Source organism: Pinus tabuliformis, chromosome 2_2 (assembly GCF_031772625.1).
Source record: "Pinus tabuliformis cultivar Carrire ecotype Pingquan chromosome 2_2, CPIR1, whole genome shotgun sequence".
Taxonomy (NCBI): domain Eukaryota; kingdom Viridiplantae; phylum Streptophyta; class Pinopsida; order Pinales; family Pinaceae; genus Pinus; species Pinus tabuliformis.
The window spans coordinates 1,106,996,882-1,107,010,323 of NC_142300.1; the positions used below are offsets into that span (position 1 = coordinate 1,106,996,882).

General features: G+C 41.8%; 2 protein-coding genes across 5 annotated transcripts in view; one reads left to right on the plus strand and one right to left on the minus strand.

Annotated features, from left to right (window-relative positions):
* The window catches only part of LOC149197264 (uncharacterized), a 208,169-nt gene that overhangs the window by 59,104 nt on the left and 135,623 nt on the right, over nucleotides 1-13,442 (plus strand). The window lies entirely within an intron of this gene.
* LOC149197265 (uncharacterized) lies at nucleotides 2,146-4,796 on the minus strand. Its single transcript, XM_089405798.1, has 3 exons — nucleotides 3,033-4,796; nucleotides 2,791-2,932; nucleotides 2,146-2,655 (listed from the first exon to the last, which is right to left on the minus strand). The coding sequence occupies exons 1-3, from the start codon at nucleotides 4,753-4,755 to the stop codon at nucleotides 2,193-2,195; spliced, it is 2,328 nt and encodes a 775-aa protein (XP_089261924.1). The 5' UTR covers nucleotides 4,756-4,796; the 3' UTR covers nucleotides 2,146-2,192.

Consider the following 13,442-nt stretch of genomic DNA (forward strand, 5'->3'; position numbering starts at 1 on the left):
TCCTGCCTGCACCTGAACCTGTAGAAGCTGAGGTACCGTGTGAACTGTCCATCAGTGGACTCCCTAGTGAACTGCTCTGTGAACTGCTCTGCATACTGCCCGGAGCACCACCCCTCTGGCTCGGCGAGCCACTGCTCACTGATGGACCTGACATCCTCATGGATGTACCTCTGGATCCTCCTGATCCCTGCCCACTGGATCCCTGCGACTGACTCAACTGCTGCTGAGGGTCTGACTGATCCAGATACTCTAACTCCCGTGACCTCCTAAAGGCCCTGTCCTCCTCGAACTTCACATCCCGTCTGACAACAACTCTCCTCTGTGCAGGAATGTAAATCCGAAAGGCCTTTGAGGTCTCACTGTAGCCCACGAAGATACCCTTTTCTGTGGTGGGCTCTAGTTTGGTCCTCTTCTCCTTCGGTATATAGGAGTATGTAATGCATCCAAAGATATGAAGATGACCAAGATCAGGCTTCTTCCCAGAGAAAGCCTCCTCCGGAGTCATGTGCCCCAAGGCACGATGCAGACTCCTGTTCTGCAAGTAAACAGCTGTGTTGCAGGCCTCTGCCCACAAGAACAATGGCAACCCCTGATCATGTAACATGGCTTTGGCAGCCCCTATGATGGATCTGTTCTTCCTCTCCGCAACCCCGTTCTGCTGGGGGTTGTAAGGAACAGTGAACTCCCTCCTAATGCCTGCCTCCGCACAATAGTCAACAAACTCTCCAAGGGTGTACTCTCCTCCATTGTCCGACCTCAGGGACTTGATCTTCCGACCTGTCTGTGTCTCCACAAGAGCTCTAAACTCCTGAAACCGCTTGAAGACCTCACTCTTGGTCTTCAAGAAATAAATCCAGGTCCTCCTGGAGTGATCATCAATGAATACAACATAGTACTCATATCCACTCAAGGAAACATGAGACATCCGACCGCTCACATCGGAATGAATCAAATCAAGTATCCCAGTCGCTCTGCTCAATGTTGATAATATCGGTATCGGGAAAATATCGGCGAGGGTCTGGAAAATATCTTATCGGAAATATCGGCGAAAATATCGGCAAAATATCGGCAAATATCGGCAAGCATAAAAAATGCATAATATATTCATTTTTTTTCAGATTTCTAAACATATAAAGCAATAACAACATGAACTAAACACATTGGCACATAAATATGAAGAAAACACTGATATATATGATATCAAATAGAAATGATACATCAAACTTCAAAGGCGATACCAAATCCTGCTGATCCCTGATAGTGATAAATTGATAATTGTCCAATCAAGGACTCAAACAAAAATTAAAATAACATCACACATCCTGCTGATCCCTGATAGTGATAATTGTCCAATCAAGGACTCAAACAAAACAACATCACATATATAAAACTTTAAAAGTATTTCATCATCATGAGTTATAAACTTATATGTAGCAAAAGTTGCAAAACAAATAAAACTAGCAGCTATCTATCTGAGACCATTGGCCTCTCCCTAGCAGCTTTCTTTCTGTCTTGTTCAGCAATTGCTTCACGAGCTTTTTGTATAACCTCTGCACTAGAAACCATACAAGGCATGACATCTGCATCATATGCAGAGAGTTTAGCCAGATGGTATTTCAATCGTGTAATCCCTCCTGACATCTTGGTCCCACACAAGTTGCATGATATAAGTGCCTGATTTGCCCCACCAACAGCCTCCCCATACTCCCAAAATGGGTCCAAAGCTTTTGGCATATTTGACATTTGTACTTGTAGTGAACTAATTCAAACCTAGGGCACAAAAAAAACAAAAAATTGGCATTAAATGAGTATAACTATACAGTGCCCAGCAAACACTCAAGAAACTATTTTAATTTTTAAAGCAACATCTTCATGTTCAGAATTTAAACAACAAAAGCAAGCATAAAAAATGCATACTATATTCATTTTTTTCAGATTTTTAAACATATAAAGCAATAACAACATGAAATAAACACATTGGCACATAAATATGAAGAAAACACTGATATATATGATGTCAAATAGAAATGATATATCAAAGGCGATACCAAATCGTGCTAATCCCTGATAATTGTCCATTCAAGGACTCAAATGTGGAGAACCAATACAAAATAACATCACATATAATAATAAAATTATCTCATCATCATGAGTTACATGTAGCATAACAAATAAAACTAGCAGCTATCTATCTACTGCCCTCTCCCCCTTTTACGGGAAAACATGATGGGCTGTTTGTCAGGCCTGCCCCTAGTAGTAGAAGGCCCTGACACTGCCTCTGCACCTAATGTCAAATAATGAGTGATAGGCATGGAGCTATGCTCTCCTATATCTATAGCAGATGGTGTTGATGCTGATGCTCCCGCAGTGTCCTCCTCCAGCTCCTCCTGCTCCTCCTCTAAGTGCTGCTGCTCCTCTGACTCCGAGTCCTCCTCTTGCTGCCCCTGCTCTAATGGATCATCTGCCACTGGCTCCTCCAACCATGAAGGTGACTCCTCCAATATGGGCTCCTGAGACTCCACCCTCCACGGAGACAATACATCAATATTGTCTAAGGAAATGGCATCTGGATCCACTGGTGATTCTATTTGCCTCACTCGAAGTCGGATGTTGTAATGCACATACACCAAATCGTTGAGGCGTGCGAACTCCAACCTGTAAGAGTGTCAAAAAAAGTAATGAGTCTTGACTCTTGACTCTTGAGTCTTGACACTTGAAGGTCATAAATTAAAAATTAAAAATTACAATAAGTGTAATTGCTCAACTGAAGGCTTGAGTTCAAAGTTATACCTGTTGCGCTTTTTGGCGTGTATTTTCTCAAATACACTCCAATTGCGCTCACACCCTGAAGAGCTACATGTTTGACTCAAGATTCGCATAGCCAAATTTTGCAAATTTGGTACCCTTGCACCATAGCTTCGCCACCAAAGATCTACAACAAAATAATGAAATAAAAAATTCAAAAACTTAAAAGTTAAAACATAATTAAATTCAAATTTATAATTTCTAATGAGTGATGACTTGTCACTTACGTGGCATGAAGAGGGCCCTTTCCTTAATGGCATCATCAAAGCCAAATAGGCCAACACAATCCTGATAATTATGTATCTCGCGGCTGATTTTGAGACGAAGCTCAGAATCAGGTACCATCCTCTCAATACAGGAATGGAGCCCTTCAATCACCTCGCCATCAAAACGAAAATTGCATTTGTATGCAAATGCAGGGTTGAGGAAGAGTGCTGCTGCATGAATGGGTCGATGAAGCATCCCTGTCCACCGACTATCGATCACATCCCATAACATCATCTGCCTATTAAGGCCAGCAGAACCCTTGTCTGCATAATAGGAACGAATGGCCTCCTTGGCCCTATCCATGCCCTCATACAAATAAGGCATTGCAGGCTTCTCTCCATCCACCAATCTAAGAACCTTTACTATAGGTTCGCTAACTGCACATGCTTCTTCTACTCCACGCCAAAATGTCTCAGAGTACACCATTTTTTCAATGGCTTTCCCATCAGGTCTCCTGCTGTATCTACAACCACGCCAATCATTAGACACAAACATTTGCTTCAACTCGTACTGACATCGAAGCAAAGACTGAAGAGTAATAAAGGTTGTGGCAAAACGTGTGATGGCAGGACGCCGCAACTCCTTGTTTCCTGTGAACCTCCTCATAAGGCTAAGAACAATAGCATGGTTATAAATAAACTTGGGGATGCTCCTAGCCATATGAACTGCCTCCTTGATGAAGGAGAGTTTCCCCATATCCTCAAGCAACAAATCAAGACAATGCGCTGCACATGGAGTCCAGAACAATGTGGGATGCCTCTCCATAAGCATTCTGCCGGCAGACACATAATTAGCTGCATTGTCTGTTACGACTTGCACCACATTCTGCACACCAATCTCCTGAATGAACCCATCTAACAACTCACATATCGTTGCTGCATCTTTGATATGTTCTGATGCATCCAACGATTTAATAAACATGGTACCTTTAGGACAATGTACCAAGAAATTTAGAAGGGTCCTACCCTTCCTATCTGTCCAACCATCAGACATCACTGTGCATCCAGTGACTTCCCATGTCTGTTTCAACTCCGCCAATCTAGAGTTGATGTCCTCTTTTTCTGCTTGAAGAATTGGCCCCCGCAACTCCTCATATGTGGCACTTTTGTACCCTGGGCCCACAACAGCAATAGCATCACACATTGGTTGCCAAAATGGATTGGTTTTTGTGATGCTGAGAGGTAAGTCGCTCCAATAAATACACCTCCCCATGACTCTATCTGCTTCTTCCTTCTCCTTTTTTTTGACAAGCGATTTTATGCCAGGTTGTGCTCCAGCTCCTGTTCGTGGAACAAAAAATGATGACCTCGCATTCACACTAGCATGTGATGGTGTGCCAGTTGTGGAGCCCCTCCCACTAGCGCCAGTAGGGCCACTACCCTGAACATCAAAATCATGAGAAGATATCCCAAAGGATCTACCTGCACGTTCAGCTTTGTTTCTTTCCGCCTCTTCCTTCTTTCTGTCCTTTTCTTCAATTGCCTCAAGAGCTTTTCGTATAAGCTCCGGACTAGAAACTCTACAAATGCCAACATCATGTCCAGGGAGTCTAGCAAGATGGTATTTCAGTCGTGTAACCCCACCTGTCATCTTGTCCCCACACAATTTGCATGAAAGATATGCACGATTTGTCCCACCATCAGGGATCCCATACTCCCAAAATGGGTCCAAGTTTTTTGGCATATTTGTATTTTTGTATTGCTGTTAGCCGCTAACTCAAAAGGAAACCTACAGCACCAAAAAAAATTTGGAATTAGTAACTTAATAACTTATTAAGTAATATATAACCCTTGTTTTTTTAATATATAAATTTATAAAATTCTGAAGAAAAGCTCTGACAGCAATCAAAAAGCTCTAGGTTCAAATCCCTCCTCCATAAATCCAGGGTTAAGACAATCTGTGCCAGCACATACAAACACAAACACACACGTATGGGCTCTACCCAAAGCTCACTGGATAACATTGGCTTCCTCTAGTACTTATAAAGTTATAAGTTATGACCCCAGGAGGTCATGCTGTCACTGGAGGTCTGGTTAGCTGGCTGCTGTATTGTAATTTGTCAACCAGTCAAATTGATGTACTCCTTTTACCTCTATAACGGAAGGTGGAAGATGATGCAAACTTCAAAGCAAACCATGAATGCATTGCTGCAAATACATTATCAGTTGCCAGAAGTTAATACAGTCAGGATCATTTGAATTTTGAACAACAATAGAAATTTGATCTCTCTGTACTCATGAACAATAAACGAAGAGCTGCATATAAATTTACTGATAGGCTGCTACAGTGACCACCACTAGGCTACAGTCTCTATGTGAAACTCTGTTGCTTGGAGGAATCTGATTTGAATTACATCTTGAATTTGCACTATAATTGGTTCAAGGAAGGATTCGGGCTTGATGATGACATAGATAGGCTTCCACTCTTTAAGTCATGACGGTGGTCTGTGGCTGCTTGAGAATAGACTGACTCACTGAGTGACTTGGGCTGCGTCAATTTCAGAGATTTGTGCCTTTTCGATACTTCATTACAGTGATAATTTTTGCCTTAAAAATGATGCATATTACGGTAAAAAACTGGTGTCACTTCACTCTGCATTATACTGTGGCATTTCTTATAATTTGTTTATCAACACAAGCAATGAACTTCATATATCAAAAGCTATTCATGCTATATATCTATAAGCTGTTCACATTCATTTATACACAAACATATGAATATGGAACCATGCTATACACAGTCCATATAACGCACAACACTACCACGCAATCCATACAATGCATTATGTATATATGTTGGGCATTGTGTATATAGTTATACGCTGGGCATTCATATAATATACCACGCAGTCATACACAATGATGAGATCATACGTGGTATGGAACACAGTGTTGAAATTATGGTCAAATATTAAACCCTCCGCAGCCAAAGTATTAAGTTTTAACGGTTGGGGAATACGTATTACGCTGCACGCATACCTGGAAAGTTGTAAATACATAAACTGGAACCCTCCGCAGCCACCGTTCGAACTTCGCAGCGTCTCCAGGCTCCAGCTCTAACGAAAACTCGAAACAGAAATGGTTCATTTACGGCCAAACCCCAATTTATAAATGCTGCCGGCGATTTTTATGGTCGTCGCGCGATATTTGTAAAAAAATCGCCGAGATTTCGGATATATCGCGAGAAATTCAAAACTAGAAAAAATCGCGAGAAATTACAGCCGAAATTTCGTTTTGGTAAAAATCTCGCGATATTTACGATTTTCGCCGAAATATCGGCGATATTTTCAACACTGGCTCTGCTATCACTGCTGGGAAAAGGGGATTTGGCAAACTTGCCCATCGCACAACCTCTGCAAGTATCAAAGTGATCAGTAGTGAAATCCGGCACACCTGTAGTGATCTCCCGCAATGTCCTCAAGGCTCCATGATACATGTGTCCCATCCTGCGGTGCCAAATCTCACACAGCTCAGAACTGCTAGCTCTGCTGTCGGTACTACTGCTCAATGCCAAAAGGGGCTGGAATGCAAATTTGTACACCTTTGCATGGCGTACACCTATCACTCTAGCTGAATCAGCTGGAGTGCCCCTGGGATACATCAACACCTGTCCTTCCCTGAACAGTACCTCATATCCTCTGTCCTCCAAAGCTGAGACGGATATGAGGTTCTTCCTCATCCCTGGCACATAAAGAACCTCTGACACCTTCAAGGGAGGTTTGGACTCCCTCTGAAATGTCACTGTCCCCACCCCGACTGCTCTAACAACTCTGTCATCACCGAGTACTACCTCAATATCAGTGCCACTCTCTGAAAGCTCTGAGAAGTACTCACGGACTCCTGTCATATGACGTGAAGCCCCACTGTCCACATACCAGATACCTGAAGATGCTCCACTAATCGAGGGAAAAGCATGCTCCCTCTGAACCTGTGTGGCAGGTGATCCTGCACTAGAGGACTCACATGTAGTGAACGCAAACTCCCGGTCAAAACGACCTGCAAAGTCCTCAATCTCTGCTGAAGCTGCCACGTCCTGGTTCTTCCCCTTCTTCTTCTTCTTCTCCGGACACACAACTGCATAGTGTCCCATCTTCTGACAATTCCAACACTTCACCTTGGAATAGTCCTTCTGTGTGTTCCCCTGTTTACCTTTACCTTTGCCTTTGCCCCCACCACCGCTTGTGGAAGCCTGCTTCTTCCCTTTGCCTTTCTTGCCTCCTGCCACCAGTGCTACGTCCTCATCCTGCTCAACTGGCTTGGCTGCCCCAAGCTGACCTTTCCTAATCTCTGTCTGAATGCAATCATCCCAAAACCTCTCTTATGTGGGAAGGGTCTCACGTGCACAAACCCCATCAGCAAAGTTCAACCATGAACGGGGGAGGCCATTCACTGCAATCCGCACCAACTCAGTGGGTGGAATGGCCTCTCCAATCGCTGCCAACTCATCTCTCACATTGGTAATCTTTGTGAGATATCCAGCTGCACTATCATTACCCATCTTAATGTTCTTTAGCTTCTCCTTCAGGACCATCTTCCGGTTCTCATTGGTACTCTGGTAGAGATTGGACAATGCTGTCCACATCTCATGGGCATTGCTCTTTCCTCTCACATGAGGAATGCAATGGTCTTTGATTCCGTCTAGAATCAACCTCTTACCCTTGTTGTTCTTTCTATTATAAGCAGCCAACTGAGTAGCATCAGTAGGCACAACACCAGGGTGCTGTGCTGTATGCACCATGATATCCCAGACTTCTGCCTCCTCAAAGATACTCTGCATTCTCTCCTTCCAAACGCTGTAATTTGTATGCCCATCCAACCTATCCTCCACCCTCAATCCCAATGACATCCTGCTGTCCTAAAACTGAAAAATAGCACTGCTGTAGTAAAGATAAAACTGCTGTTTATGAAAAAAAATCAGCTTGCTGGAATTTTCTGAGTGAAAAATCAGCAACTGTAATTTTTCCTTTTGCTGTCCCAAACTGCCCTTCAGCACTCAAGCTCCGATACCATGTAGAAATTTCTCATTTCCCACCCCGGTTTTCAGTTTCTCCTTATTTCTCCCATATAGTTAAATGCCCTTTCCCATAACCATACATTCAACAAGCTGGAAAAAATAAATATTGCTGAAAACACAAATTCTGGAAATTTTACAGAATGCTGGAAATTGCAGAAATAAAAATAAGCAGTAATAAACAGCCATTAAAACACATTTAAACACTGATATTTTTGGTCAATGTGACCCTGGAAAAACCCCCTACAACTCTTGGGGAAAACCAGTTTGAGAGCTCTTCTTTATTTCTGGAAAATGCCTTTTTACAGTGAGAGAAAATGTTCAGCAAAAATCAACAAACGGACTTTTACAACTTATCTCAGCCTTGCTGAAACACCGCTGCTGATACTCCGCAGCTGTTGCTGTTACACCGCTGCTATTGCTGTTACACCGAGGCTGTTGCTGTTACACTGCGGCTGTTGCTGTTACTCCGCTTTCAGCTTTGCTGTTACACCGCTTTCAGCTTTGCTGTTACTCCGCTTTCAGCTTTGCTGTTACACCGCTTTCAGCTTTGCTGTTACTCCGCTTTCAGCTTTGCTGTTACACCGCTTTCAGCTTTGCTGTGACTCCGCTTTCAGCTTTGCTGTTACTCTGCTTTCAGCTGTCCAGAAATCTCCCTTGCTCTCTTGCTCTCCTTCTCTCAATCTGCTCATGAAAGAATGAATGATTTTTTTCCTCCTTTTCCTCCCTTAACCCAACCCTAAGTGACTTTTGGGTGATTCCTAAATCCAATGGCTGAAATAGATTTAGATCAATGGTTGAGATTAAATGCTCATTTAAATCTCACTTTCTATTTTTTAATTCACCCCACTTTAATAAAGACCCACTTAGTCATTTATTTCCAAAGTCACTTTTCCTTTCTATTTTTTCATTGACTTTATAAAAGTTACTTTAAAATTAGATTTAGTAACTTTATCACTTAAAGTCACTTTTAAATTAGATTTAACTTTATAAAAATTATAAAGTTACTTTAGGAGAAAAATTAAATTCTTTTGGACACTTTTCCCTAGGCCAAAGATCAAAGCCTAAGGGAACCACCTGTCCTCCGGTACCAAATTTCAACAAATAGGCTATGGAGGGTAGTCCCTATGGAATGAGGTGAAGGAAAACAAGTTGGAAACCAACTTGTTTGGGAGACACGAACGAATGGCCTAGTCACTTGGTTAAATTAAACAAGATTAACAATTAGATTAGATTTTAAGTATGAGACCAGTGCCTTAATGGAGTCACAATTCTTGCTTATGGTAATTTGAAACCAAGTGACCGGATGGACACTGGTTGCTTGAATGATTAACTATCCTATATGATGTGCAAGTCCTAGGATCTATGTGTGATGCAATGATTCTAGTTTATTTTAATTATATGCCTAGTTGAAGTATGGCCTTCCCTTGACTATTTTGAAGCTGGGCTCCAAGGTAGGTTGTGGGAAGGAGGCCAATAGGAAGCAGGCTAGGGCTTGATTAACAATACCTTCTGCTGTGCTCCTATCACCCGATGCCTCCGGCGTTGCAGAAACTGTAGCTCTGATGACTGCAAGGTCATTGTGTTAACCACCGGAGAGTTGCCAAGCCCCTCAAGGTAGGTAAGAAGGGTTGCCCTAGATTTCTATCAACCTAGCTTATGCTAGGAGGTAAGTTTTAATGTAAGCTAGATCTAGGATGTTTATGCAAGTGATTATGAGTGAGATTATCTTGAATTAAGATTGTTTATGTTTTTTTTTTTAAAGCAGAATGAGTATAGATTATATTAAAAAAGTCGCGCTTGTTCGCAACAAAATCGGGTCTTTACTTCAGTTTCTCCATGCTTCAACAAGCTGATAAAAAATTCTTTGCCCATCTAGACTATTGCAGTAGATATGGTTATCCTGCTTACAAAAGGTTCCCATTTTGGGATATCTACTGCAATAACTTTGACAGAATTGAAATAAGAGGTATATACATTTACAGTTCATCATTTTGATAAAACAAAAACCAAGATAGAGGTGATCAGATATCCATTGGGGCTGGGCAATTTAGATCTAGGCCAGGAGAGGCATCTTCTTAGTCTTTGGAATTCTCTAGGTCTGTCACACCCTCCATGTTTTCCTCCATGCCTTCCTCTATGGTTTCCACCTTGATCTTCAAATTTTCTAGCTAATGGCGCAGTGCATCCACTGTGTCCTCTAATTGCCTGATGCGTTCCCTTTCCTCAATCTCCCGTTCTTGTATGGTCATGTTCTCATGCATTTGCTGGTGCATGCTGCGTTGGAGTTCTGTTAGTGCCTCCCTCAGGTCCCAATGGTCTTGAACACAGGTGAGACAGGAGGGTCTGTTTCTACCACCCTTCCCTGATGAGCCGACCCTCAGCCCCCCAGGCCTCGGCCTGTGGCTTGCCCACGTGCTCGACCAGGAACTGTCTTCTGTACCCTGCATGCTGGCTTCCAAAACCTCACTTTTTATCAAGCGCCAGAAATTGTCACTGTTTTCCATGTTCTCCCACAACTAGGCACCCTCTTGCACCCTTCAAACACTGCCTTGTTCCTCAGCAAGTATGCACATCCCAACCTCTCGCTGACTCCAATTCTCCTCCTTCCGGAGAGAATTACGAACCCACCCGATGTCCCAATTCTAGTTTGACTGCAAACACTCAGAACAACCTAAGCCCAAACCATCCAGCACTCACGACCCTTCAATTATACTTAGAATTTCGTTATTTTCCTTTAAAATCTCAGACGGATAGACCTTTCGACCCTCATTTCGACTTTTCATAGCATAATTCCTAGCCTTCGTGACACTGAAATTGATACACAATAGCCTCGACTCTAGCCACCAGGATTTCGCAGAGGCCACCATCCCAGTCTCAAACCTTAAAACGTACAAAATCCATATATCGGTTTGCACTTTATAACTGCTGCTTGACCGAGAGGTGATCCAAAGCTAAGCGAGGAGATTGCTATAATCGAGATCCCATGAGTACTCCATCATAATTCTACCATCCTCCATTAATTTCGCACCAAGCTCCTAATCTCTATCAGCCATCCCCACAATTCTCCCACGAGCGAGCACGACTTCACTGAGGTCCTGAATTTAATTCTGCTTCGTAAATCTCAAATCCCTGCAGACGCCTGAGGTGTTGCGCCGCCCAATTCTCCAAGAACCAGGGCAAGAACGGTGAGGCCGCACGCTGTGACTTAAGCTTAGAACAAGTGTGGTACAAAATTTCCAAATGATGCCAAGTCTTGAGCGAGTATGGATGTCCAACATGCCATGAGTCCTCATGGCTGGCAGGAACTTGTAGAGGGTGATGCGACAGGTGGAGGAGGATCCCGGGGTGGTGATTATAACGGAGAGGGACAAAGGAGAAAAGGGAGGGGCCATAGGGGAGGGGGAAGAGGAGCGTAATGAGGAAGGGGAGGGGGAGTGGGAGAAAGGGGAAGGGACGTGGGAGGGATACGGGGGGCGAGGAAGAAGGGGCTTAATATCTTTATCGTATGCTAAATGCGACTTTTCCACTTCCTTAGCTATCCCTCGAGACTTTATTTTCTGCCTACATATATCTCTCTTCATTTTCTTAAGGAATTTTTGTCGTGCTCACGACATCGTTTATTACACATTTTTCCTCCTCCAGATGGCATGCCTTATTAGCCTGTCTATCAGCATCATGGTTATTTCCCCTCAAGACATGATAGAAGGACACCGAGTTGAAAGCAGGGAGCAAGTTCTGGGCTCTCATAATGATTTGGTTCAAGTTAGTGATCTTAGCCTTTGAAGTGTTAATCATATGCCTTATAACGATCATGGAGTCTCCTAACACCTGAATCTTTTTTATCCCATTTCTTTGTGCCAAGATTAGTCCCAAGAGCATTCCATAAGCTTCAACTTGGTTATTGGTCTTCCGGCCTAGCCCCCAAGCATAACTAAATTCAATGATTCCTTCGGGATTAATGAGAATCCCTCCCCCTCCTGCCACCCCATTTTTAGATTGTTTATGTTACTTAAGCACTTAATGTGAATTAGCTTATAGCGAGAGTACTTAACAATGATGAGATGACAATCTTGAACAAGATAAATTGCATTAGAGACACCAGTGCAAAACTTCAACAAATTCTCACAAGATGTAAAATTCTAATTTTTCAACAATGTTCGATACCACTTTAAGATAAACTAATTACTATTCAAGATAGCCAAATGAAAATCTAGATGCTAAGATTTAGAGTGATTACCAAAGACAAAGATGCTAATTAGATTCCAATTATCACAAGATTAGATCTAGAGCTTAAATGTAGGAGTGCTTTAGGTGCAAAATTCTGGAAGTTTGAGTAAACCAAACAAGTGTTAGATCTCAATAGTTAAATCAACAGTAGTACTTTAGAAAATTTCAACGCTTATTAATGTTATGACAACATTAGAAAAATCACTCTAAATTATAAAATTTGCCCAACATATGAAGTATAAAACTTTCCAATGACCAATAGAATTAAATTTATGTGTCTAGCTTACTTTATGAAGATGTATTCAGTAATATTTCAGACCTGTAATAAGTTATTACAACAATAAATTGACCCACAGATCAGCAAGATAGAGATGTCAGAAACAATCCCCAATATACCCAAAAATAGTAAAATTCACCCAATTTGAAAAAAATCATTTTTAGAGTTTTTAGAGAGTGATTCAGAAAATTTCAGATCTGATCTATCTACTATAACAGTGATTAATTGACAGATCAACAAGCTAATGCAATTACAATCAATGCCAAAATTGCTTAGAAATAGAAAAATTTACCGGACACTGAAAATTTCAAGTTTTAGACCCTTATTAAGTGTATGCTTAAAAAATTTCAGATTTGAAAACTTTAGTTATGCAGTAAATTCCTGCGAGCATAAAAGTTAGATCTAGGCTAGATCTGGGATGTTCAAGTGGCCAAAATTTACGAAAATGAAGATTTTTGCAATTTTAAACAATTTTGACCATGTAATATGTGATTTTACTTTAGCGCTTAATTGTTATTGATTTGACCTCTGTAATAAATCAGAGATACAACTAGGGTTTAGAGGTCAAACCCTAGGCCCAAGGCCTTGATGATTACTTGCTTAAATTTGCCAAAATTTCTTCAATGTACTTGGCACTTGAAAACACAAGATTTGAGCCAAAATTGCTGCAAAACAAATTGTTAGAGATAAAATGTCAATCCTTTGAAGAAACCCTTGTTTGCAATGAGATCTAGCCCTTGTAGGGCTTATGGCCTTCTTAATGCTTGCAAAATAGATCCCAAACACTAGCCTTTTAGGTTGGGTAAGGGCTAAGGCCTTCAGAAAATGGGTTTTTTCCTTCATTTGAAAATAA

Bases quoted from the DNA above. Each gene is read 5' to 3' on its own strand.
- LOC149197265 (XM_089405798.1), bottom strand. From the start codon at position 4,755: ATGCCAAAAAACTTGGACCCATTTTGGGAGTATGGGATCCCTGATGGT. The intron at 2,933-3,032 runs GTAAGTGACAAG...ATTTTGTTGTAG, and splicing joins AAGGGCCCTCTTCATGCCAC to ATCTTTGGTGGCGAAGCTAT. The intron at 2,656-2,790 runs GTATAACTTTGA...ACACTCTTACAG, and splicing joins CACGCCAAAAAGCGCAACAG to GTTGGAGTTCGCACGCCTCA.